The sequence below is a fragment of the Cinclus cinclus genome, chromosome 8 (genome assembly GCF_963662255.1).
Source record: "Cinclus cinclus chromosome 8, bCinCin1.1, whole genome shotgun sequence".
NCBI classification, from domain to species: Eukaryota; Metazoa; Chordata; class Aves; order Passeriformes; family Cinclidae; genus Cinclus; species Cinclus cinclus.
The window spans coordinates 9,462,969-9,489,786 of record NC_085053.1 but is presented as its reverse complement, the minus strand read 5'-3'; the positions used below and the strand labels follow the sequence as shown (position 1 = coordinate 9,489,786).

At 38.7% G+C, this 26,818-nt stretch overlaps 1 protein-coding gene across 1 annotated transcript in view; it reads right to left on the bottom strand.

Moving 5' to 3' along the window:
* Positions 1-26,818, bottom strand: part of NR5A2 (nuclear receptor subfamily 5 group A member 2) — an 85,192-nt gene that overhangs the window by 42,891 nt on the left and 15,483 nt on the right. The window contains exon 5 of the mRNA XM_062497457.1: positions 25,163-25,809. Within this exon, the coding sequence (XP_062353441.1) occupies positions 25,163-25,809 (647 nt within the window). The remainder of the gene's footprint in view (positions 1-25,162; positions 25,810-26,818) is intronic.

Sequence of the window (26,818 nt, the reverse complement as noted above, 5' to 3'; positions counted from 1 at the left end):
AATTGGATAAATTATGATTTCATTTTTTTCTTACAGATAGTGTATTGCTCCAGCTGAAACTTATTCTAAGAGTCTAGAAGTAAACTCCTACATTAGCTCTCATTTGTAGAATTTCTTAGATATCAGCCACATCAAATCACAACAGAGATCAATACAACATATGGGGTAGATTATTAACATTAAATACAAAGTTCTAGTATGAACTAAAGTTATTTTTGACAAAATAAATAAATAGTCTATTAAAACTCAATCAAGTAGGTATAATATGGAAAATATTTTAAACTTGTGGCAAAAGACGCAAGCCAATTTCAGAAAGCAATCTTTAATATGGTAACAGACAAGCAGGGTAACTTCTCAACACACCTAGGATCCCATTCTTTCAAGTGCTGCATGCCCCAGAACACTGTTTTTTTGCATGAGTTTTTAATAAGTTTAATAAGTTTTTAATAATAATTAATTTTTAATAAAAATTTTACTTAAATCAGCTCTTCTTTAAATTGCTCTATGTGGTTACTCTTCTGTTTAACAGGGTTAGTGTTTATTTCCAGTACAGCTGTTAAATGGGTGTGGAGTATGGGAAATGGCAAGTCATAGCTGAAGAATAATCTTACTCCCTTTTAACAGGTGACACCTACAAATGTTGGTTTGTGTACACAGTGTGGGACTGTATTCACTATTACGACAATGGGAATATGCAAATAATCCTCTGAAGTCATAACTAAAAAGAAGTTACTTTAATGTTAGAACACTCTAAATGAGAGAAGAATAATTTTCCAGGTGAGTATTAGTGACAGTCAGGATTGGACACTGACAAACCACACAAAGAATCCAATACATTAAATGTTTCATACCATTTGTAGTTATCAGCATATCAGTAGGGTTTTTTTATTTTAAATGTTTATCTTTCGATTGCATGGAACTGCAATATTTTTCAGGAATTAAAATATATTGGTTTATATTTTACTTGTCATAGTCCTCTTAAAATTTTGACAGACATCCAGCTATGGAAAGGCAAGTATTTCCTTCTGCCCATACTTGAATCAGGGAAACAGAAGGATGTAGAGTCTCCAGACTGAGGGCTGGACAGAGTCACCTGTAATACACTTTGGCAATAGAGGCTGGTGTTACTGTGGAACAGTGCACTTGCCATACAAATGTATTCCACTGTGTTTTCCTCTGATTTGTAGTAGAACAGCCAAAGAAGCCACAGCAAAAGCAGTAAGAAATCATGAGAAACAGTATCTTCAGTCAAGATGTGAAAGGAGATGGTATACTGATGAAGAAAAAATACAGAAATGTTGTCTTACACCCTGAGGGCTGCAGCAGTAACAGTAAGTCACTGGGGCAGAGATTAAATGAGAAAGAAGACCCAGTGTTAACGGAGAAAATGAAAGAGAAATCATCCTTATGAATGGGTGTTGTTGTGTATTAAACCAGCATTCATCTGACTTGATAGAAAAAATTGCTTAAAAACACCACCAAAGGAAGCTGAAGTCATACAAGAAGGTTGTAGAGGTGTAGTGATGCATGATCCAACAAGGTACACAGCAATGATCCGAAACACTTACTACTTCTCTTTTCATCTTGAAAGCATTGCAGGAGGCTCTCAGCATTGCAGCTACTACCATCTAGCTAAATCCTTTCAACTAGGAACACCATCTTCAAAAACATTGCCTCTTTTCCCAACAGAGCCAAGTGTGGAAGAGCAGACAGAGCCGTGTTATTGAAAATCACAGGAAGTCCTGATTGAATGAATGTTTAAGGAACGGGCAAGTGTGTATTAAAATGTTTTTTTACATTCATCCTTTCATTTGGCTTTGTTTCATTTATTCCTACTTCCTGTTTCCTGTAGTCTAATTTGGAAATCTCTGAAGTATCATTAAAATAAGGACCTCTGCTCAGGTCCCATATTGTCATTAGCTCTGCAATTAAGATTAATATTAATTTTTAAAGATATCTTTGCGGATATTGGTTTTATATGGGTTGTTTGGTATGTTGATGAGAGGAACTTTTGCAATACAGAACACAGAATGAGTAAGAACCTTCTAGGCAAAAATGACAGTAGACTGTGGCACAAATCAGTCAGCCTCTGACTTTCCCTGCTGTCACAGCTGGGCACTGGTATCCAAACTGAGTTTCCAAATTGGGTTCCTACATGTCTGCATGCAATAGAAGATTAGCTGTGTGTTCAAAAAAAATGGAGAGAATATGTACATTTAATTTAGTGGGTTTTTCTTAGCTTGTTTCTGAAAGACAGCACAGATGATGAACAACAAAATCAGGCTGCTCTAATTACTTCCTGTTCACCCACGAGTGCACCACACCACTACTGCAGGAGCTAAGTTGCAATCAGACTGGGAGAGGCTTGGTCGATGGGAAACAGCTAAGGTCTAAGAACCAGTTACTTTGGTTTGTAGTTAGGTTTAATATTAATTTTATTACTGAAGATTTGACATGACTAAAAGATTACTATAACACCCAAATGTAAGAAGTTTTGTTGTTTAATCCCAGTTTTATCCTGGTTTTACCAAAATAGAGTGCATGACGACTCTGCCTCTAGTAAGTTATTCTGAGTTGTATTAGAACTTTTTAAAATATGGCTACTTAAATCTGTATCAGGGCCATTTTCCTGATGCATAAAATAGCTTGAATGATTTAAGAGTATAAATGAGTACAAGATTATACAAATATTCAGCATTGTGTCACTGACAGGTAATGGACTGAATTCTCTGTTTGGCTAGTCTGCCTGAGGGTCTGTTTCTTTTAGAGTATAAGGTCTTTAGGGAAGGAACTGACTATTACTGTCTTTAGGCAGTATCTGTTTATGTTACCATAAATCAAATAGCAGAAAAGGGCTGCTTGACTGCATGGAGCATACATGGACACTTCTCTGTAAATAAAATTATCAGTCTTTCAATATAAACTGCCAGCTTGCAAAACAAACCCAGAATGTCCAGTTAAATAATACAGCAAGATGTTATTAGTGAATCTCACTGTCTTCTTACATAAATATGATCATCAGCTTAACAACACCACGAGAATGTTTTACTCAGTAATTTTGGCACTGTGGCATAATTATATAACCTGACATCCTATGTAACCATGAAACACCAATAGTTGTGGCATTATATAATATCCTGAGCTTGGATGGTGCACAAGAAATCCTTACATTATGAATCAGTCTTCATGACTGATTCTACAATTCATATGCAGACAGAAATACAAAAATGCCTGGTTTTCAACAAAAGGCTTCTCAAGGAACTGGTTCTTACTTTTATTGCTTTGTATCTGTAAAGCCTTTGATAATGCACACATTTTTAAAGTACACCCAAATATAAGCCAACTTCTAAATTCAGCTTCATGAGACAGCTCCTTTTATATTTCCTCTTGCATGAGCACACACTGAAACATAATCCAATATACTGTATCAAATATATGCATTTTGCAAATACATGACTATTTGATAAATGGAGCTGAATGTGGGGGGTTTTATGTTACTTTTAGCAAATGAGGAATGTGCATAGTTTAGTTTGTAGCTCACATGTTGCATTCAAATGGCCTCTCTCTACAGTGCAATGTGCATATGAAGTTCTCTGAGATGTCTGAACTAGATTCACTCTAAGTACTTATCCAGAATATGCAATTAAAATGTAATTAATTTCTAGATATCATCAATATTCTGTCATTGCATAAGGGGAATGGACTAGGTGACCCATGAAGTCTATTCCTACCCTCATATCTATTATGATTACTTTATATTAGTAAAATTGCTTTTTAAGGTCACTTATATGTCATGGTTCCCCTTACACAAATATTTGGTACATTTGGCCATTCATGTGTATTTTTCCAGTTCTGCTTAGAATGGTTTCAGTACAGGCAGAGCAGCAAATGAAGGAAAAAATGTGATATTTTGTTGTAAATAATTCATAAAACAACGTTATGACCCTTATTCCCCTTGAGGCACCCAGATAATGAGGCACCCCAATGAAGTAGTGAAAACATGCACTTCCCCTGCCATGGGTGTGCCCCTGACAGACTCCTCAGGGTCACAAACCCATCAATCTCTTTTCACACATGAGCTAATCAATTCAAAGAGGGAAGTGCCAATGAGCTATTAGATCAATATGGTGAAGTATGGAGATTGATCTTATCCTAGAGTGACTACATTAACAGACTCGTCAGTGCGACCTCTGCCCTGCGGCACACATTACACAGGATTGCAAGGCTGAGATCTGAATGAAGACCTCAGGTCATTGCTTTTAATAATCTGCTTTGCTGAAAGAATTAAAAGTAAATCTGTAAAGGGATGACTAATGAAAATATGAAGTGCTCTCTGCTCCTCTAGTCTTGGAATGCTTGCAGAAATCATGCCAGCTTTTCACAGCAGCCGGCAGCATCTCACACGGGCACCTGCTCAGCTGTGCCAGGCTAGCGGCGTTTGAGAGAACAGTTTAACACAGCCACTGAGAGACTGTGTGCTCTCCTACCACAAGAATTAATAAATGAAACCAAATACAACACGATAAGAAGTACTAGCTGTGTCAAAATCACTTAAAGTCTCAGCTGAACTACCAGACAGAGAGCTGGACTGGAGTCCATGTGGTCTGAATTATTTAACTGGTGTAAGTGGGATGGCAGGAGCTGCCACTGCTGTGGAAGTTGCTCCGAGTGCTGCCATGCACTGCGTGTTCGTTCACCAAGCAAAATGTTCCCAATACTTGCATTAACTCAAGGTCCAGCCCTGGGAGTCAGTCTGCTTTCAGTTAGGCCAGAGGCCAGTGACTTTGGGGAGAATTGATCTGATCAGAGGAGCCTGGTTCACAGAATTTACGAGCAATATGTGCATACATTCTATAATACTCTGCTGTCCCTCAGTCAACCTGTGCTGGCAAATGTCACCAACTCTGCAGGAAGTCTGTAATGAAGTGACCACATCTAATACTATAAGCAACCATTTTGGGCATCTCATTTTAAAGACTCATTCTTTTCATATGTTATTTCAGAGATGCTGACAAAAAAGTACACTCTTCTGTCTCAGAGCATGATATTAATATTGCTAATATTTTTAAACTCTGAATAATTTCATTGCAATGAAACATTTATGTATATAACACACTTTTAATACTGTATTTTTATTATACCGAACATTTTTATTGTTCACTGTATAATTGAATCAATGAATTAGGAAAAGGTTACTAAAAAAGGATTAATGCATTTTTAATGAAACTAAATGATATAACTTCTGTTAGTCACTGAGAATAATGGCAGATCTATCAGGTTTATACAGATAAGAGCTTTGTGAGTTTATCTGAAAACCCACATAATGGCCCTCATTTAGCTGTAACCTAGAAAAACAGCCCTAGCAATTCTATTCAGGATTTTAATTCATTGTTTATGTATATGATCTCTCTTCCGCCTTGTGATCAGAACACCTGTCTAATGATGCAAATATGAATCTTTTTAGCAGACACATCTATTTCCAGTTGTAAAACACTTACTGAAAACAATGCTCTTTCAAAGTCTAAATGGAAGAACCTAGCAATGCAATACCACTGGGAAATGTTTCTGAACTCAGGGTAACAGATAGGGAAACCAGTGAGAACTCAGCACATTAATAGTGAGAATGTGAACATTTCAATGCTCACACAGCTCAAATCCTTAATTGGCACACCAGCCTAAAATTATAAATGACTATAAATTAATTTTCAGGTAGAAACTACCATGCTTAAAGATATCCCAGTAAAAAATCCTCATATTGATATAACACTGATTGAAATGTTAACACTGTACAAATGTCATACAGAAAACTTTAACAGCAGTTGCAAACTTGGTTCTGAATCCGACTGAGTATTTGTATTCTTTGCAACCTAGAATTTAATTTTTGATTATTTTGGAATGGATGTAAGAATAGATAACAGAAGGTGATATTAGTACAGGATATACTGGGGAGGAGGAACTTTAAAACAACACCCTTGAAATGTATTTGCATTTTTTCAGTTGGAGGTATGTTACCAAACTTCAGGAGAATGATTCTAGTATTTTTCCTGCCTTCCAATAGAAACTAAGTATGCAGAACATGTCTGGTACACAAGATGCTGCAGTATTGTGCAAGAACTTGTCTGACTTCTGTGAGACCACGTAATTCATAGTGGTGAACCACAGTTAAATAAATCTTACCACCAAAATGGGCACACTTTCTACTGCCACTAAACTGTGTTTTTTACATCATGTCCTTTCCAAACAAACTAAGAGCTATTCTATAATAGAAAAGTTTTAGATCTAGAAGGGGTTTAAAATCCTGATATTGTATTTGTATCTTTCCACTTCTAAAGCAGGGAACCTTATACACATCCAACAGTACGGGTCTCAGAAGGACTTTGATTCAGGAAAGCTCACTAATGGGAAGCTGGTGTTTATATATTTTCACTAAAATGAGGGTGGTTCTCCTGAACAGGGCCACGGGAAAGTAAACATAGCATATACAGAACTAAAATACCTTTCCCAGAAATAATAATATCAACACTCTCTTTTTAAAATTCAGTGCCTCACACTCAACAAGTGCAAGAAGTAAATGCTGCCTCCCAATGGAAACATAAAGTTCGTTTCCCAATAAAACAAACCACAGAATTTTTAGTAGAGTTGTTTTAACATACTTCTAGTAAGAAAAGAACAATGTTCATTCTGGATTCCACAATCAAATGTTTTGGTTTATGAATTTAATACCAGTGGGCCCACAATGTACTTTTGGAGTAAGGTGGATATCTTTTCCCTTTAAAAACAACCACCTGAAAACTGGTCAGAAATACAAGGAAGCAAAACTGGAATAGCGGTAGAGTTCAAACAAGGTCATGAAGTTCATGAGAAATACAATTTATCTTACGATTCTACAATTTCCCATACAGCTTCACAACTCATAATTGCAATATCACTGTCACACATGTGTTATCAACAGATGCATCTGTCTGGTCACAGAATCTGTGGCTACACTGTGGTATCTGCAAGTGGCATCTATTTAGATGTTTGTTATGTATCTGAGTGCAAATAAATAATACAAATTATTTTATAGTCAGTAAGACATGTCACTAACTTCTTTGTAACACAGCAATGGATTTAAAAAAAAAACCCCAAACACTCCTATTTCCACTGTAAGCAAGAGCTTATAGGCAGAGAGCATTTCTGAAAATTTTCAGAACAGAAAAATAATCTTCTGGGAAAGTTACAATAGATTCAAAATACATGTCTAGATTCTAAATGCTTCCTCAGCCTCAACAGAATAAATAATGCTTTCTAGGTAAGTACTGCAGCTCTTTTGATAACATATATATTAATAAATTAAAAATGTCTGTAGATTGACAAGTGCTTTGTGGGCTTATACTGGAAAGCCAATACCTAATTATGAAAGCCTGACTTGACTAATCAATTATTCAGATGAACATTAGGTGCCTATTATATGCATAAACATGGGAGCTATATTTCCCCTAAGTAACTTTCTAAAATAACAAACCTAAAACATGTAAATTTGGAACAGATAGAAATGGCACTATTATGCCCTTATTGCACATGCTGAACTCCCACTGAATTATTCAGGGAACAGTGAATCGGGAGCCTCGGTCTTCTGACTCCGAGCAGCACAGCAATAGCAGCACATGCCATGTAGTATTTGTTATGCATGTAATATTGATTTAGCTCACTCTTGCTGGTCATGTTTCAAATTCATTTCATGTTTAGGAGATAGGGAAAAGGAGTAGTATCTCTGGACTGATATTTGAAATATATTTTTATGCCTGTTGAACAAAAGATTACCTGATAAATTAATAAGACTTGATTGCAGGAAGAACAAGCCTTTGAAAATGAGCCCCAGTGAGGTAATGAATTGAGTTTTGAAAAGGTTTATACTTGCTGCATTCCCCACCTCCTGTACGTAAAGACTGGGAGAGAGCTTGCATTACAGAATGGATTCACTTGCGTTTCTTTAAGGCACAAACCACGACAAAGTAGTGCATAATTGTCCTTTGCATTTAGAAAAGACTATGCTCTTAAACAGCATACAGCAACAGGGAAACCAGAAATAGATGTGACCAGACACCTGCTGACAAACAGTGACAAATCCCACTGACACTGCAGTGACCCCCAGTTAGTCAAGATTTAATTAAGGAGTATAATTAAGTCAGTGGAACAGAACACTAATGAGTGGTGTTTTTTATATGGGTAATTACACATAAGAATACAAAGTAAGCTAGACCCTTACATATATCATTTAAATGATCAGTATAGAATGACAACCAGGGATTAAATATTTTTGTTTTTTCTCTGCCATAATGCAGGTTGAAACACCCCATCTTGTCAAGCACGTGTAGCATGCTAACAAATGCTCCTGGCCCAGCCATGCATGTGTCTAAGCATGTTGGTAACATGACCTTGGTGGCGCAGTGCACATCACCATGGCTATGTGTGCACGGGTCTGCCAGGCTCTGCCTGTCACTGTGTTTGCCTGTGCTTGTACTAGGCAGGGGTCACTTGGGCTCCTTTTCTAACAAATGACATTCTGCTGCTATTCTCTTACAAGTAACACAGCCTCTGGATTTCATTTATCACAAGTGTTGATTACGAGAAAGACATAGGTTACAAATTGTTGCTATGGCTATCTTCACGTTGGGCACAATATACCTTTACAGTCAAATGACAGAGATTTCTTACAGCAGATCCAGATCCAGTTCTCTGGAATTTATTTTGGGAATCTTCAGGCAGTTGAATGAAACAGCTGAAATATCTCTGACTATGTGGCATTTGCTTATATTTGCTTATATTACAGACAGAAAAGTATTGTAGGGTAGATTTACTAGACCAACATTTTAAACTAGGGTGGAAAACATCATAATGAATAATGATGACAATGGTAAGGGAAAAACAACTTTCCTATGGTCTTGAAGACTTAGAAGAATGCCTGTGTAGTTTGGGGCCAACCCTCTGCTGGGATTACTCTATCTGCTCCCAGCTGGTAGCCTGCAGTTCATGACAGCCTTTTATCCGTTATCAAAGCAACAAGTGGAAAAGCAGATCCTCCTGCCTGCTAACACTCTGTTATGTTCCCTCTGTAGAATTTCTGCTTCTAAATCTTTCCTTTTAACAAGTCCTCAGATTTCCTTCCTATGGCTGCAGGAGACACTAAATATCTCTCAAGTTTCTAGCTCGCTTGTCTAACTTAAACTCTGCAGAACACTAAAGGAAGAAAGAATAACTGCACTGCGCCAGCAGATTTTCTACAGGAACTGACTGAAATGCAGAATGAGCCCAATCTTGCTCACACTGGAGTGCTGAGAGCTGAGCAACTGAGTTCAGTGACAGCAAAACAAAAACCTAATTACTCAAACAACATGGTACCAATATAATGCTTTTACAACTTATGTAAGTACAGGTTTTACTGTTGCAAAAACAAAGCAAACAAACTACATTGAAACTTACATCATATATCCTGCATTTACTTTGCTTTTTTTAGTAGCATAGGAAAAATAAAAACTAGAAATATTAAAAAATAAAGATAGAACTGGGAGATATTTAAGTATAACTAATGCAAATTCTTTCAAGCAAAATCTGTCCGCTGAAACAGGACTGTTATTTGTTATTAAAACAAATATAAATGAATATATCTTGTATAGTAAAATATATACATCTCACTTTCCTTAAAATCGTGCTGTCATGGAGTAATAGGTCTTAGATACACGATCCTGTAACAGTAACTATAATCAGGTAAAATCAAGAGAATTTAACAAGCTGTTATGTAGGCTACGTTAAACAAAAATATATGCTAAGATTTTGGTTTTTTTGTTAAACACTTCGGTCTTTAAACAGATTTTCCCACAATTTATGACAGTCACGCAGCGACAGAAGATGCCATGGGAATGCCATCGAGGCAGTGAATCTGGGACTTTCTCCCTCTCTGAACCAAGGCCTTTGCCCCCAGGCTCCTCTGTGCATGCCAAAGTGCCCCTCTGAGCCGGCCACAAGAGATGGGACAGGGCCAGGTCCCGCCAGCGCCGTGCCATGCCCACAGCACCGTCCTGCCACCCTGGGCAGAACCAGCCCTGGGGCCTCTGGTGCTCTGCTGAGGCATGGGCAGTAGCATCTCTTTCTCATGAGGTGCCTGAGGAAAACATTCTGGAGAAGGACACAAAAATTTCAAGACACAAAGTTTCTGTCTTAGTTTTTTTTCCCCCCCACATGCCGAAGCACATAAAAAAATCCTAACAGAACCTTAATACAATAAACCAAGGGAGGTCATAAAAAATATGCAAATTATTTCCCGATTTTCATTTATCTGCAGGCATGTGCCAGTATAAAACACGGGGTCAGCAGGAGCGACTTCTGCCTGGGCTGCAGGCACACGAGTGCATAATGGGTCCCTGACGTGTTCTGCCCCGCTTCCGTCCGCGCGAGGCTGCCCCTGCCCCTGCCCCGGCGCGTATGAATGAACACAAGTGCCTTTCATCCCCCACTGGCCTGGCGCTTCAAAAGGAACTACGAAAATAGCAGCGACAAAAATCCAGCCGCCTGCCAAAAGGCCCGCACACGTCCCATCCTCACAGGCATGCGAAAGGTTGGAGAGCTCAGCAAAATTTTTATGTACGGGAGCAGGCCCAAGGAAAACTCACACGCCATAACCAATTGTGGACAGAGGATCATCTATCAGCAGACAAATGCAGGAACTCCAGAATGTCTCTCCTCAAATGAAATAATATATCTTTGAAAGCCAATGCCCGTTTTAGGCCTGAGGCCCATATATCAAGCCTGAGAGGCTTGTGGATACGCTCCAGGGCCATTAACCTTCCACCTGTTTCCCCTTGTCCTTCAGGATGAGACCCTGCCCTTGATTTTACTCCCTTCCCCTGTTCATCTTCCGACAGAGTGTAAATGTAAAGCAGAGGGCCTGCGAAATAATTCAAAGGCAATGGACCAGGGACATGGTTACAAATCTCTGCCACTGGCACTGTGACTTATGCAGGCAGTTTGTCACACATGAGCCAGGTGACCTCTGTGACATAACAGAGAAAAATATCGCCCGAGATCAAAAGATGAGATTCAGAGCACTCTAAGTAACTCTGGTGTACACAGCCTCTCTATGTGGTGGCCAAGGGTTTCCTCTCCTCCCAGTGCTGCTTGCTAGCGGGCAAGACACACTCCTGGCTAATTTCTGTAATCTCTTCTTCTCTCATCTCTTTGGAAATCTTTCCTGTAACCTGAGCTTCAATTGTTGTCTCCTTTTGAAGACCCTCTTTTTGCAAAAAAGATAATTAAATTGACAAGGAGAGACAGCAAAGTGTCATTCAGCAGATAAAAAGGCATGAAAAGCAGCATGATTGAAAATGGTGGATTAGTCACTTTTGCAAACAGGTCTATTTTAATCAAGTAATTTTTGAAATGTTAAGTAGTATTAAAACTTTGTATGAGCAATGATGTCTCTAGTAATGCAATAAAATTGTTCAAAGTCTAAAACATTTATTGGGATTCAACTCTCATGATGGTAAAAATGAGAGTAGAGTTAATATTAAAAATGATGTGATAGACACAGATAACACACTTCTGTACCTATCTATTCATGTTTTACACAGAGATACATTACAGAATCAGAATAACAGTCACTTGAGATAAATCCAATCAGATTGATTTTTTTAAAAAAAATCCTGAATTCATTTTTTTCAAGCTGTGTGCTATATAGGAAGTTTCCCAGCTGTTTTGTACATTCAGGACTCTGCTGGGTGCAGACAAAAGAGTAAGGCCTAATGCAATGTTTCTTTTTCACTCCCTGCAACCTAATGGTATGTCTGGTATGGACATTTAATTTTGTCTATTTCATAAATTAAAGAAAACCCACAACTGTCACAGTATCCATGGCATGATGATGAAATGAGACATACAACTGTAGCTAGATCAGCCTAAATCCCATTCTAATCCTAAATCACTTTGGCACTTGCCAACATCTAGTTGATGAAAAACTCAGTTTGACCCATGAATGTATATAAAAATACACTTATACAGACACACACACAGAGAAATTCGGGACACTGGTTACAAATGGGCTAAGTGTTACCTTAGCAGCTATTTCATCCTGCTTCATCTCATGCCAGCTTGGAAAATTTTGCAATATTCAAGCTCTTACTCAAAATCACCTTGTGTTCCACTATGGAAATACATCTAAATTCACTAAATCTAAAAGCATAAAAAAGTTGGACAGTGGATAGGTCTTGAGGCTAAATCATGCAGCAGTTACAAAGAAAAGCACAGCTGAAAATCATTTCAGGTTTCCCATTGACTAAAACCTGACGGACAGCAGTAAACCACTCTGTTGCAGAATGCTGCAACAGTAAACACAGTAAATGCAAAATTAGTATTACAAAAAGATTCCTGTGAAGCGTTACCACATGCATTTGCAAAAATAAGACAGCTGTTTCATTTTATAGTGCTGAAATCTTTTGCTATTGTTTGGGATGCATGATTAAACGCATATTTTCCTCTTTTTAATATCTCTAAAGAAAGTCTGTCAGAGACACAACAATCAGCAATTACAGGTCAGTTTTGTCATCAGTTTCTCTGAACTCCAAGTCAAATCCCAGATGTCTCAATTTTTGAAAATACCTAGGGTTACTTTTTAGTGTAAAATGCAGGTGTTATAACCAAATTTTCTGGCAGTCAGATCTTTAACTCCTTTACACTCCTACTGAATATATTGATTTGTATTTAGTTCGGGTTTCACTTAGGCTTCCTGCATTTTTTAATGTATTTGATGTGTCCCTGAAAAAATTAATATTTAATTTAAAAAGTACCTAACCCAATCCATTGCCTTTTATAGTAAGTATGATCTAGTGCATCTGCTTTTGTAATATTCATGAAATCTGGAAATCAAGGCTAGGCATCATATGCTACCATCATATGCTAATAGAAGGTTTTGCTCATTTGAGTGTTTGATCAGTTCTGAATGCCCAAATGGCCTATTAGAATTTCCAAGACATAAACTACTGTAAATGTTATTATATGTATAAAAATGCTATTATATGGATATAATAAATTTTAATTTTCATAGATACACACTTAGATTCACATGAAATAATTTGTCTCATTTACCTCCTGCCATGTGCTTTTTGTGTAAATACTTACTGAGCTATTTTAAAAAACTGAAGGTTAAATTACCCTGATTCTAAAGAAGAACATTTGACTCTTGGTTATAATATAACAGAATATCTTGTCTTGAGGAAAAAAGCTTTAAATTAATTGGTTTACATAGTACACACATGCTACAGGCCCAGTTAATTTTATTTTTGAGTGAATGTGCCTCTCTGATTCAGGCATTTGAAACAAAATAAAACAGAGTATTTGACATTAACAGTAATTTAACAAATAATAATAATTTGGGGCATGAATCATTCCTTACATTCCTTTTCAGCTACAGACAATTTCTGTTGGGAAAAGTGCCATATAGTATCGACAGGGACAACAAATTGTATTGTCCTGTGAACATCTGTTTCCGACTCCCACACTGATATTGCAGGTTGGCTACTTCTGATTTAGTCTTCACAGGCTGCCCAACCACAGAGGAACTGGAAATTACTGGTACATTCAACTTTTATTATTGGAACACAGGAAAACTTTATCATCATGCTGGGAAGTTCTGTGTCTTTTGAAATATTGGAAGGAGGATTATGTGAGCACAGAAACGCACATGTAATGGTTCTTATGAAGAAGGAGAAAAGTGGCTCTTGTTCATTGTGTCTGTCCATACACATGGGTATGAAAGTCTGAAATTAAAATCTCAAAATGGAACAGTATTTCTGTTTTCAAGATGCGATGTTTGATGATGAGGGTTTGGTGGGGGTGTTTCTTCTCAATAAAACCAGCAGCATTGCAAAAAAGGACCAGATTCTCCCAGTCTTGCTCAATATGTAGTATAGTGTCCCTATACACAATACCTCTGGAATTCAAAGCAGTTTCTATGGGGCAGAGCAGACTGAGGTTTAGTTTGAATTGCAGGCTCTAGCCCCAGAGAACTGAGCTGTTCTAACTCGTGTTTACTGCACCAAGTTAGGATGATAGCAATTGAAACAGTAAGGCTGTGTTAACTAGCTGAAATTACTGCTGTTAAAAAAAATCAAAGACAATACTAGGCAATTTTTTGAAAACTAAGGGGAGCTTGCTAGAATGATCAATGTCATTTTCCTCATAGTTATACCACCATTGTTAGAAAAAGGTTAAGTTCCACTTTGATGGGAAAAAAAAGAAAAGATACATTGTTGATAGGTACTACGTACCAGTTTGATAAAGCTCCAACTCCCAATTTGTAAACTCTTTTACAGAGAAAGCAGAGCAAGAAACTCCACTGAACTCCTGTTAACACTAATTAGAGTTGCCAGCATGCAGCGGAATCAAAAGGCAAAACATGTGGAGCTCCCACTGAAGTCAAGAGGAGAAGGGTATGACTTAAAGGAGAGGCATGCAAATTAAAAATAAATGTGGTTCAACGTTACCAAATGAGCTACTAATGTAAATACTGGCTTTGAGGTCTAACCCTTCCTACTGGGAACACTCTCCCTGAAAGTTCATTCCTAGTCAGGAAACAGCATTGTCCTTGACCACACTTGCCAAATGAGAATTTATCTTGTGAACGATGGGTCCAAACCATGGACCATGTAAAGCAATTACCATGTGTTTCTTTCTACCTGAGGTTGTTAGTATTGTTCTGTTGTTGATATTCTTGTTTATTCACTGTATACTATAAGCAAGGACCATTATTTTCCAAGTCCTGCATCAGAAAGGAAGTGTTGCTCCTTACAGCGATTTTGGATTTCTCAAAGACTTGAAAGTCTAGGTAGAATCTTAGCAATAGGGCAAATATTCCAAGCAGTGTTAGGACAATCCACATCTTGGCCTTAGATGCAGAAAATTGCCTGCTCTTGCTTTTCATGGGTATGATATGTACTAACCCAAACAATACTCAGTAGTATTTGTTTGAGAGCAGCTGGCTTTCTGTGTCCTGCTCTTGTCTCCATGTGTAGATAAAAGGTACTTAAGTGACTGTAGAGTTGTCAAAAATGAAACTGAAACTATTTTATGCCACAGTGACCTGCGTAGGACCTACACATTAGTTTTTACTTCCAGTTGCACACTGCGTTATTTGCACCACGACTTAATTTAGTCTCATGTCTCCTAGCAGCCAGTCTACTACATCCCTACCATCTCCCACAATTCTAAGGACAGGATTGTTATTGCCCTAAACCAGTGCACAGACAAATGGGAACAGAAACAGCAACTTTGGGCAATTGTTACCTGCTATTCTTTCAACATATTTTTTGCTGTTACATGAAGGAAAGTTAATACTTAGGATTAAATAACTTTGTGGTTTTATTGTGATTTTTACTGAGCTCGAGAAACATCAGTATGGTGACTGCTGGCCTGTACGACCCCCCCCACACTGAATCTTTTCCTTAAATATTTCCACCTTTTCCAAAAAAGGGTGCATGAAGACTTTGAGGGCTTGTCACTGAAACCACTGACTGATTGAAGGAAAAGGTCAGTGGAGCCCAAAGCCACAAATAATTGCTATTACTGCTGACTATGTAGCAGCTGTGGCACTAGCACAATTCACAAAAAAGAGAAAGGAAAGGAAGATAAAGTAGATAACAAATAAGGCATTTAGAAGTAACGTAGCAAATGAAACTTAAATATTTGACACAGGCAACTTTACAGAAAAGAAACCCAGAAAACTGGCAAATGCTATGAGTGAAAATGGAATTACAGTATTCAAGGTCTTAACTTGGTCAAGGTTGATTTTTTTCAGCTTTCTGTTTAGGAGAGCAAGCAGTTATAGGTACATATTTATTTCCTTGCACAGCAAATTCTGGTCATAGCATGGAGACAAGGAAGGTTCCTGTCACTGTTAGTCTTTTCTGCCCATACCTTGAAGAGGGATGAAACAGATCAACATGCTACTAGACAGCCCAGTCTCTTCCTCCCCTAAAGTGCTGGATCATCCCTCAGACTAATCAGTTGCCTAAGAGGTGCAGAAAGCTGCTTCTTGAGTGGTGAGGGATTATGACTCAGCACCACCACTGTGCTCATTACTCAGGACAAGCCAGGAGACTGCAGTAAGTACTCCCCAATAAATACCAAAAGGTATCCAGATGAAACAAAGAGATGGTGTTGACCGTAACACCAGGATGAAGAGACAATTCTTCCTCACATTCAGTGTCACTTAGTCAGGGTGATATTTCCTGTACTCAGCAAACACACCAGTAAAAGAATTTCCTTGGCATAGAGACAACATGGAAATGTCCTTTTAAAATCAGTTAATACCAACAGAACTCATGAGCTAGCTGGAACCATTTCCTATGCTATGGAAAGAACACTCAAATAAGGTTAACCAAGACATTTCACCCTCCAGCCTCTCCCCCCTCCCCATCTATTTCTGGATGTCTTCTTTTGTTCACCCTTTGCTAATTATAGTGGCCTTGCTTAGGTGATATTTATAGTCTTAAAAGAGTTGCCTGACTTTTAGAACACTTTATTCATGTATATTTCCTGTGTTTATTGTTGCCTTAACTAATTTTTTAAAATTAATTTTACTTGATCCAAGATTTTATTTAGCAACAAATATCAAAGTAACTTTTCTTTCAACAAATGCAAGAGCTGTATTTAGATGTAAAAAGCATTTTTCTATTTCTGACTTTCCGAAAACAGATTTTAGTTTCTTTCCCTCTCCAAGTGATGAGTATGACAGAAAAGTCCAGAATCAGACAAAATGAAATTTCTTTTTTCACTGCAGTATGGTTACTTGGTACTTTATTTTACAATTTTATCCTTTTCTGACAGTAATGTTTGCTTTAATGAGTGGGGTGTTTCCAAGACACAGTGTTAATTTTTTTTCCCCCAGACTACCCTGATGATCTCCTGACCACCTATAACTGAAGCTCCACAGGTTATAGAAGTGTAAAAAAGACACTTGAGAACATCTACATAAAATTACATCTTCACTTTTCCACCTGCACTGTATTCCATCGCTTTCTTAGTTTTTCTTCATTCCTTCTTAAATCTGCCCTTTTGTTTCTTCTGCGGTTGCACCGAAAATGTGCCTTTAGTGCTGCCAGTAGCAACAACTTTCAGTCCCTATTTCAAAATAACAAACAGGGAACATTTTAGGGGAAAAAAAAATAGTGGGCGCCTTTCAACTTTATAGAAAGCAGATGGATTTGGGGAAATATTAGAGCAAAACTGTCTGGTGATTCGCCTTCCAGAAAGGTTCACCTTCCTCCGTCCCTGGGCACTCCGGCGGTCAGGCTGAGGTAAGGGCGGCTCCCGGCGCGGAGTCCCGGGCTGTGACACCTGTCCCTGTCCCCGTGGCACACAGCAGCCCCGGCTGGGCTGCCCAAGAGCACGCAGCCAGCCGCAGCCACTCGGGGGGGACGCGGGGCAGGGAGCGGTCCCTTGCCCTGAGAGGGCCTCTGGAGTCCCTCAGCCCCTCGAGGCTGGGCCCGGACCCACCACACGCTCTGCCCTGCCCTGCCCTGTCCTGTCCTGCCTTGCCCTGCCCTGCCTTGCCCTGTCCTGCCCTGCCCTGCTCTATTCTGCCCTGCCCTGCCCTGCCCTGCCCTGCCCTGCCCTCTCCTGTCCTGCCCTGCCCTGCCCTGCCCTGCCCTGCCCTGTCCTGGAGCCCTCAGCTGTGGCCGGACCTCAGGCCACCTGCCCTGACCCCTGCACTGAGCCCAGAGGCAGCCTCAGAGGAGCAGAGCCATGCCTCGAGTTAGCCGCTTCTTTCAGCTTTTCTGCCATGTTATGTGTGATGGGCACTGCCCCTCACCTCACCTGCCAGCCCCAACACCCCTCACGGCCCCACCTGGGCCTCACCCCCTGCGCCATTCACACTCCAGCTGAGGCCCTGTGCTCCCTCACGGCCGGTACGTGTCCTTGTCTCGTCCCTTCCGATCCTGCCATGTCCCTGGGGCTCCCAAGGCTCTCTGGGAGGAAGGTGGAGTGGGATAGTCTTGGGGGGATGGCGGCCTCTGCCCCTCCGTGAGGCTGAGGCGATGGTGCTGCGGTTTCTGTGGCACGTGGAAAGCAAATGTTTAAATCCATTTTGGAACGGGCTAAGATGGTGTGATGTGATTTAGCTGACATTAGCTCTGAATAAAACTGTGCTGGAATGGAAAGTACTTGAGTCCTTTAGGATGTTCCTGTGCTAATAAAGCTGTGTAAGTGCATGTCCAACCTGTTCTGAGTGATCCTATGGTTTGTAGCACAGCTTGAAAGCTCTCAGCTTTAGGTCTTCTCTCTAAGAATGAGTATGATGACTGAGTGTTGTGGAAAACATATTTGTGGTGCTACTAGAGGCAGCACCAGTAACATTCATGGTGAGGAGGTACACAGTTTCTCACTCTTCTTTCTGTGTTTTGTTCAGATGTTGTACTTCTACAAGGCTTTCATATGGCAGTATAGAAAAACATCCATTTATATAATGCAGCTTCAGCAGGGCTTAATAGGAAGTCTGTAAGTGACTTCAGTATGGCTGGGATTTCATCCTTACATCAGGTGATCCTAAAAGCCACAGGTTAACAGAAGAATGTCCTTAAACCTGACCACCCTTGATAAATGTATAGAAGCAAACTTCCAGTGTAACTGGGAGCCATCCCATAGAACAGAAATATGATACAGGTGCTGTATATAAGTGCTGGTTCTGAGTCATACCGGCAATATACAAAAACTCTGGATCAGAATGAAACAAGTTCTCTTCCTGCAGTAAGATTTACAGCCTGGTTATACAAAATGTCATAATTTGCAGATGGAAAAACAGTTCTTTTGGGGATTTTTTTGGGGGGGGCAAAAACTTGGAAAGACTGGAGATCTTTGCAAGTGAAGATATGTCATTCTGACAATAAAAATGTGACTTTACTTAGTGAAATCAGGCAATGTATCTGATGTTTCCAAGAGACTGGAGTTGTTTTAATTTTCAGTGTGTAAAGCTCTCCATCATTTGGCAAAATGACCGGACCTTCACAGCAGAAAGTAACTACTAAAAATTGTCTAAAAATACAACAGACTGTCAACATGGCTAAGCAGTCCCTGTTCAGTTTCTTAGTACAGCAGTTATTGTTGGAGTTAACTTTAACATCCCTTTGGACTACTCAGGATGCAAGATCTAAAGAGTGCTGGTTTTTCATCTCGCCCTACAGCAATGTGATATACATTTGCTAACACACCCAAGTAATCTTTCTTTGTCACTGCTGGCAACTGTCAAACTTATATTGGAAGCTTATGTTTTGAAGGAAAACAATTAAACTGTAATATTAAACTTCTGTTTTGTGTAACCAATACCTCAAATTCGTATTAACTCAGTGTCTGCTTCAGGACTTGTAGCAGGAGTGGCTGTAGCTATGTAATTCCTTGCATCCATAAGTCAGGCTCATCTCTAGGGCCTGGCAGCTTTTTGAATTGTTACTGGCTCAAATTTTCTCTCAAAGTAACAAAATTTTGTTACTGCACCAGGGCTGTTCAGGGCAACCTGGGCAACTTTGCTGGTGAACTGCTGGGGACAGGTGCACTGAGGTGCAGAAGTGGAAGTGCTTCCAAAAAACACCAACGTGGAACATGGTTCTTAGTCACAGCACAATGCTTAACTGGGTATTAGACAGAAAGTTACTAAATCCAGAGAGACTAAACTCAGTCTCCTGCTATCAGGGGTGATAACATCCTACACCAGAATGAAACTAGAGTACCAGCCCTGACATGGAAGAGCACAAGAGAATGACATCTTTCTCTTTATGCCTAAACAACATGACAGCACGAATCAAACCGTTTAGAAAAAGCTGCAAAATCCCATGCCTGTATGCTGTATAAAATGTTTATTCACTGTTTAGTCCAGAGAAGAGCCAAAAGATCATCACGAAGTTTATTCTAACAATGTGTTCCTCCACATTTTTAAATGTTTGGGGAATATTTTTCTTAGATCCAGATACACTGAAGCCAGACTAAAAATCAGCAGTTACGCATGACAACATATTAACTAATCTGATTACTGATACCAAGTGTAGACCTGCTCCTCAGTTTCTGGCAGCTTCCCTGACTGAAAGAGCACTGCACAAATTTTATTTCATCAGCTATGTGATTTGCATTTCCTGTCCTGATAAACACACACTACAAAGTCCAAAAGCACTTCAAGTTATCAAATTGCACTTGATTATTTAAGTCTTAATAATATATCAACCTTTCATCATCCTGAAAATTTTTAAGGCATTTCACTGCTGATCTTTTTTTTCTCAAAAAAAAAAAAAAAAAAAGCAAAACCCAAAACTATTTTTTTGCTGTTCTGTGCTAATCCCATGTAATATCTGGACTTCTTTACTGTAATTCCTTATTTTCAATGTTTTTCTTGATATTCAACTACATGTGGACTGAAATTTGAAATTAAAGCTGATATATAGAGTATTACATTATTACATCTATCTGAATTGATCTCACAAACAAAATTAAGAGCCTCCAGGAGTTCTATTAATCCTATTCACATTAAGTTCACACTTACAGAAATAAGTTGAAACTCTGACAATATAGTTGCACTTCTGGGGAATATGTAATGAAAAGCTAGGCCTTTGTTAGTTTATGAGCTGCCAAAATATCTGTGATGCCATGTACAATGCAAGTTCTATAGACAGGGCCCTTTGGAGATAGCTGATTAGACCACAGTTTCTTTGAAGGCCACAGCTAATGCTAATGTAAGTATGAGCAAATTTATACTTACAGCAAGAAATCTGGCTTGGGACTGATACAGCCCGACATCAATGAATGGTCTAAATTTGCAAACTCAGTGAATAATTGTAGGATGAGCTTCTTTACCATGAAGTGCACTAGTTCTTCCTGCAATCATTCACTACAAGGTTTATGCTCACATGGTACTTTGACCTATGACATCCCCACTAAAATAGACAAATAAGGAAAGGTAGGTTTTTTTTGTGAGTCACCATTCTTTTAGTGCCTTTTTTGTAACTGTTACCATTTAGTTGATTTTTTTCTGATCCTCAGCCAGAAGAAAGTATCCTGAGGACTGTTCTACAATGCAGGTCCTGTATTCTCCTGCTCCAGGCAGAGACAGCTTTCTTTTATGGGTTCAGGAATAGTTAGCTCTGGAAGCAGTCTTTGAATTATACTGATGTGGGCTGATGAGGAAAGTCCAGTCCAGAGAAGCTCCCTGCATCCTTCCCTGGGGCCAGGCAGCCTTTGGACTCTAGAAGCTCTTGCAATATTTTCTTTTTAGCTTTTTACAATGACCTTTCACCTGACTAAGATAGCTGGCAACAAATCTAGCATCCCCAGGGCATTCCTGAGTTTTCTTAGCTGAGGATAAGATGGATATATCTTACTTTTATATTTACTGAGCTTTCAACAACTCCAGAATAGCAAACAAAGGTCTTTACTATTACTATTACTATTACTATTACTATTACTATTACTATTACTATTACTATTAATTACTATTAATTATCCTGAGTCTCTTAGGATGTTGCCTCTGTATTATTTCATCTGTGTATAAAGAACCAAAGAGAAAAATATCTCATTATGAATAGAAAAATAATATGTAACATCAGCCCCCAGAATTTATGGCTTAATTATTCCTTACAAAGTATTCTGACTCCACAAGACATATAGGGAGTATTTGAGATTTTAGCAGGTGTTAAATTCAAATTTCCTGGATTGCAATTGGCTGCTTTGGATCTTACTCTGACATTATTATTAAACCTGACTGGTTGGCTTCTTTAATTTTTTCGTTAGTTTCTGATATCCTACATGAAAATGAGAGGATCTGCTCCTCAGCAAGTGCAAAAACTGCCCTTAAATGACATACCCAAATCCATACACAGTTCATATTCAAATGCAGTGCATGCTGTGGTTAATTCTATGCAATCAATAATTTTCCCTTTTACGTAGTTAAATGTGCAACGTATTCCAAAACAGGTGATGAAAATTTGTAGAACAACAAGTGAGAAGACTGTGATAAGCTTAAACTGGTAAAAGCTTCAGAAAAATGGAGTTTTAAAACAGTTCCCCCCCCCCCCCCCCCATTTGAGATTTCTTTAAAAAAAACCAAATCTGCAGTCAAAAGGAAAGAAATAAGGGAAACTTAAAAGCTGTAGCTCAGTGGTGGGTTTTTGTTATTAACTCTCCAGTAAATGCGGCCTAAACCACTGATGGATTGGGACAGCACTTTTTATCTTATCTTCCCCCTGAATTCTGCTAACTACAAATCTCTACATTTAGCAGAAAGGAAAATGATTGCTCCTTTATATTAATTAAAATATGAGAGCGTAAGACAAAATTTAGAATGAAGTGAAAAGATACAGCAAGTAATTGCAAATATGCTGTCTAGTAACTTACAGCCAGTTGTGCAAGGCATTGTTCACCATGACAAAGCCAAGATAATTGCATACAAACCAAATTTATAATTTTGTACTGTTTAATTATTAGACTAATTTAAAATTTTAGTTCCAGAGATCTGCTAATGCACCTGCCTTATCTGAAATACATCTCAATATTCAGTTGTTTAGACAGGTAAGAATAAGAATAAAATATCTTTTTGAGCAAATACATACTTCTCAGGTGTGGATAGGGAACTAAGTTAGCTGTTCTGAAAATCTAATTGCATCTTTATCACAATTACCTCCCCTTCCTCTGAATTTAAAATATGCCATATTCTTAAGTAGCTTTTTTTTTTTACACTCTTCCACAGCTATTCTTGTCCTGTGGAGCAATTTTTAATAGCTGCTTCTGCTACCTTGATCAGAAGAACCTGAAATTGTGGATGGATAGAAGAGAGCTGCATTAAGGAAAGGTTTGGAAATCTTTTGTTTAATATTGTTCTTGTCCTCTCAACTGAAAAGAGAGTTGTTGTTACGCAGTACTGTTAAAAAGTAGGATCTAAACCTGCTCTTGAAATTGAAAAGCTTTAAGTTCTTAGCATTGTGTATAATCTGGTCCCTAAATTTTGGATGTCGATGGATTTCTGAATGAGTTGTTATGGTTGATGAATGCTGTGCAATTTTGTTGATCTTGTCCAGCTGAAAAAAAATAGTCTGGGCATGTCAGAAGCTGTGAAACTGTCTGATCTCAAAGCTTCCAGGATACAAAGGGTACAAACACTAAGGTGAAAGCAATGCCTTCTACAAATGTGTGAAAATCAGTTTGTGAGCCAAAGACTATGTAGCAAATTTTTGGAATATGTGTATTTCCAGAAGCCTGTGTATACATGGTAATGTGTAATACATCTAGGACCAGGAGAAGTTGGTCAGCATTTTCATAAACAAATTTCTGCATCTTTTGTGTCCATACTTGTAAACATAGGCTGGTTGAAGAATATAATCCAGGCTGAAGTTGGAGGTGAAGGCCATCTTTAAAGCTGTTCCCAGTGTAGCATGTTAAATACTTATAAAATTTGTCACTTTAATCATAAATGGAATTTTAGGGCAGATTGTAACTTAAAAATTTGTACACTGAAACATATATGCAAGACAGTGATTTTTAACTCTAGAGTACTTTAGACTAAAGTACTCCCCAGTGTATGGATAGAAAGATCTGGTCTCAGACATTTGCCACATAGTCTATTGGAAATACAACATGTTCTCAATCTCAATTTTTAAATTATTTAAAATAAGTAGTGCGGCTTTATAGCTGACTACAAAATTGTATACAACTGAGATAGCAAACATGTGACAGTCTTTTCCTCTCTTTAATGCATTTTGGTTTTCCTCTCTGAGTAAACTTCCTCTCTTCTTTCTCTTTGAATAGACTGGGCTTTCAATGATTCCTGCAATCATTCTCACAAAAAAAAAAAAAAAAAGAGAAAATCTGGAGTTGCAGATTCAGCATATCCAGCTTTTCTTGTAATCTGGCTTTATGTCATGTGTCCATGTCCTTATGGTCATGAGAGACACACTGTTGTGGCAAACTCTCTGAGTGGAACTTTTCAATGGATCTCCCTTTTGTGCTCCTAACTCATGTAGATTCAATTCTCAGTGAAATCCTACAGTAATTGTTATGTTTGGAAGCTGAGTTATTTTCTTTATCTTGAAAGTCGTCAGAAATTACAGGCAGTCACAGAAAACTTTACAGATTTCTGTAGCAAATACTCATGGAAAAAACATCTCTCTGTAGCAGACACACACAGTAACTTAAAAATTTAGCAGGGAATTGAACAGGGAAATTCAGATGTGAGTTGAGTTCACCATCCTGAGGATTTTTTGGAGACTGAAGATTATTCTTTCCAGAGCTGATTTCTATGTCAAGACAGGGGTTAAAAAGTGTAGTTTATATATATTGTCTGATCTCAAATTTCTGGCTTAAAATTTCAGACTTGAAATTTCAGACCTGCTCATAACAGACCACAAAGCTGCTTTAACAATAAATCTGAAAAATATAAATAGGGGAATTTCTGTCCACTGGAAAGCTGTGCATGAGGATTTCCTGGGTGCTCCAGCAAAAATAAGAGCCTAGAAGTCATAGTAGCAGCCCAGACTAAAAGAATCCCTCATGTATCAGTGGTGATGAGAACCAAAGAAGTCCTTGAGATATCTACTTCTTCCTTGCTTTCTGTTCCATATATATCCTGCTTAGATTTCAGCCTGCACAGTTAATTAGACATGCAGGAATGCATAAAATAATATCCCATTGAGAAACTGAATATTCCAAATATGGACTAAAGTGTGAATGGAGATGGACAGAAATGGCATTCCTCCATATGTTAAATGAGGTAATGAAATAATTACATAAATGAATGTGGAATGGTGTCACAGGTGTGCTTACAACCCTGAGTACAAGCTGGACAGTGAGCAATGCTGACAGGTAAGGAGTGGAATTATGTGAGGCCCTATAGATTTCAAGAATAGTTGTGATAGATACTGAAGTACAGAAAAGCTGAGCTGAACGTTGAATCTCTTTGCTACAGCTAATTACAGACTCAGGTGGAAGCAGCAAGTTTCTCCTTTTAATAGTCTGCCTACTTAAAGCCAAATAAATAAAGGATGAGATGCTTGGGGTGGGGGAAGAAAACAAAACCCACACTTTCCTGCTTGAAGTACAGGATTTTAAGAAATAGTATTTTTTTCTTGACTGAATGACAATATAATATAAAATTGTTACCTACCTTAAGTTCTCTAAAGAAGATGCTACTCCTAGCCCACTCAACAATGGAGAAGAGGGTTTGGTCAGCCATTTTACACATAAGCCCAAATGTGTTGAGCTTCTCATGTTTGCTTCTGTTGGCTTGCTCTTGCTGCAGATATGCCATGATTTTAGCTTGGACTTGCGGCTCATCAGGCTCACATTTCAGGAGTTCCAATATCAGATGTGGGATACTTGCTGGTGAGCTTGTTTGATAAGTATCCATGTATGAGTAGCCCATTATTGACTCTGGTGAGCTAGTGTAAGGGTCAGGGTACTCGGACTTGATAGCACGGCTTGGAAAGTGGCCATAGGTTTGGTAGCCTTGCAAACTGCCATGGGGTGGCATTGTCATGCTGATGGGAGAGGTCACAAAGGGACTCCTGTCATAGTCTGTAGGAGGCAAGGCAGTATGGTTCAGAGGTAGGCCTTTAGAAGCTGAATGGATGTTCTGGATTGCAGAAGATATTGTCAGGTCGGTTGGCATTGCTTGGATCACCTGAGTCATGGCTTCCAGTTTCAGTCCATTTGCTCGGATAAGAGCTTTCTTCTGCTGCTTCAATGCCCTGTCTCTCTTGTACATTGGTCCAAACTTGTTTCGACCGCCACGCATTCGGTCAGCTCGCACAGCTGTCAGGGGAAAGGAGGAAGTAAATCATTACTAACACTTGGAATTGACATTCTTAATTAAACACATATTAGGAAAGAGCAGAAATGTAAGAATGTAACTTTTATTTTTCCAAATTCAGAATTGCACTTTTATTCCTAAGGAAAAGGATTTATTTTGACTTAGCAAATGTCACTTTTTCCTAGTGATTTAAATGCCACATGCATATATTACTAACAAAGAAGGACTTCTCTGTACACTGATTAGGACACAGGGACAAACACAATGGATGGCTACAGGAATTTCACACCTGCTATGGGATCATGTGGAAATCTCAATGTACATTTGGGTTTATATCAAGCTACTATGTCATTAAGAAACAAGGGCTGAAGTCCAGAATTTGTCTGAGACGTATCCAGCAGACCACATTGTCTCATTATAATCATTCCATTACTGCCTTCCACCGCAGCAAAACATCTGAAATGTAAATTGTGAAATGTTCAGTAGTCACAAAGAGGAATACATTTCTCTTGGCAAAAAGGAAGCATTTCCTTTTGATGATTCTGTCCAGGTTGGTGTAAAACTGAGATTTCTAGTTAGCTGAGCTCTATGGAAATGTTTAGCTGCAGTCGGAATGTGCAGAGAGAAAGCTGTCAGCTTGCTGTCTTCTACGTGGAAGATAGAAGTGAAACAGAAACTATTGACATTGTTCTGGCTTATAATATCTCTGGAATTAGAAATAATTAAAACAAATCCTACTCAACAGCTGCCTTGGGAGTCATACTGGTGGTCTCTGTCACCGCAGCGTCTGTCACCATGGGATATATGTAATGGACTAGTGAGGAGCTTTCACCAAGCCCACCTTGCCCAACGGCAATTAGATTGAAAGAGGAACCTTTGACAGCCTGGTGACACATTGAGGCTGCTGAGATTGCTGGAGGTTAAGTTCTTGAGCTTTTTATCTTAGGGATTAGTAGCACATTAAAAATTTATTATGAATGCTAGATACGCATAATACTGTACCTTATCATA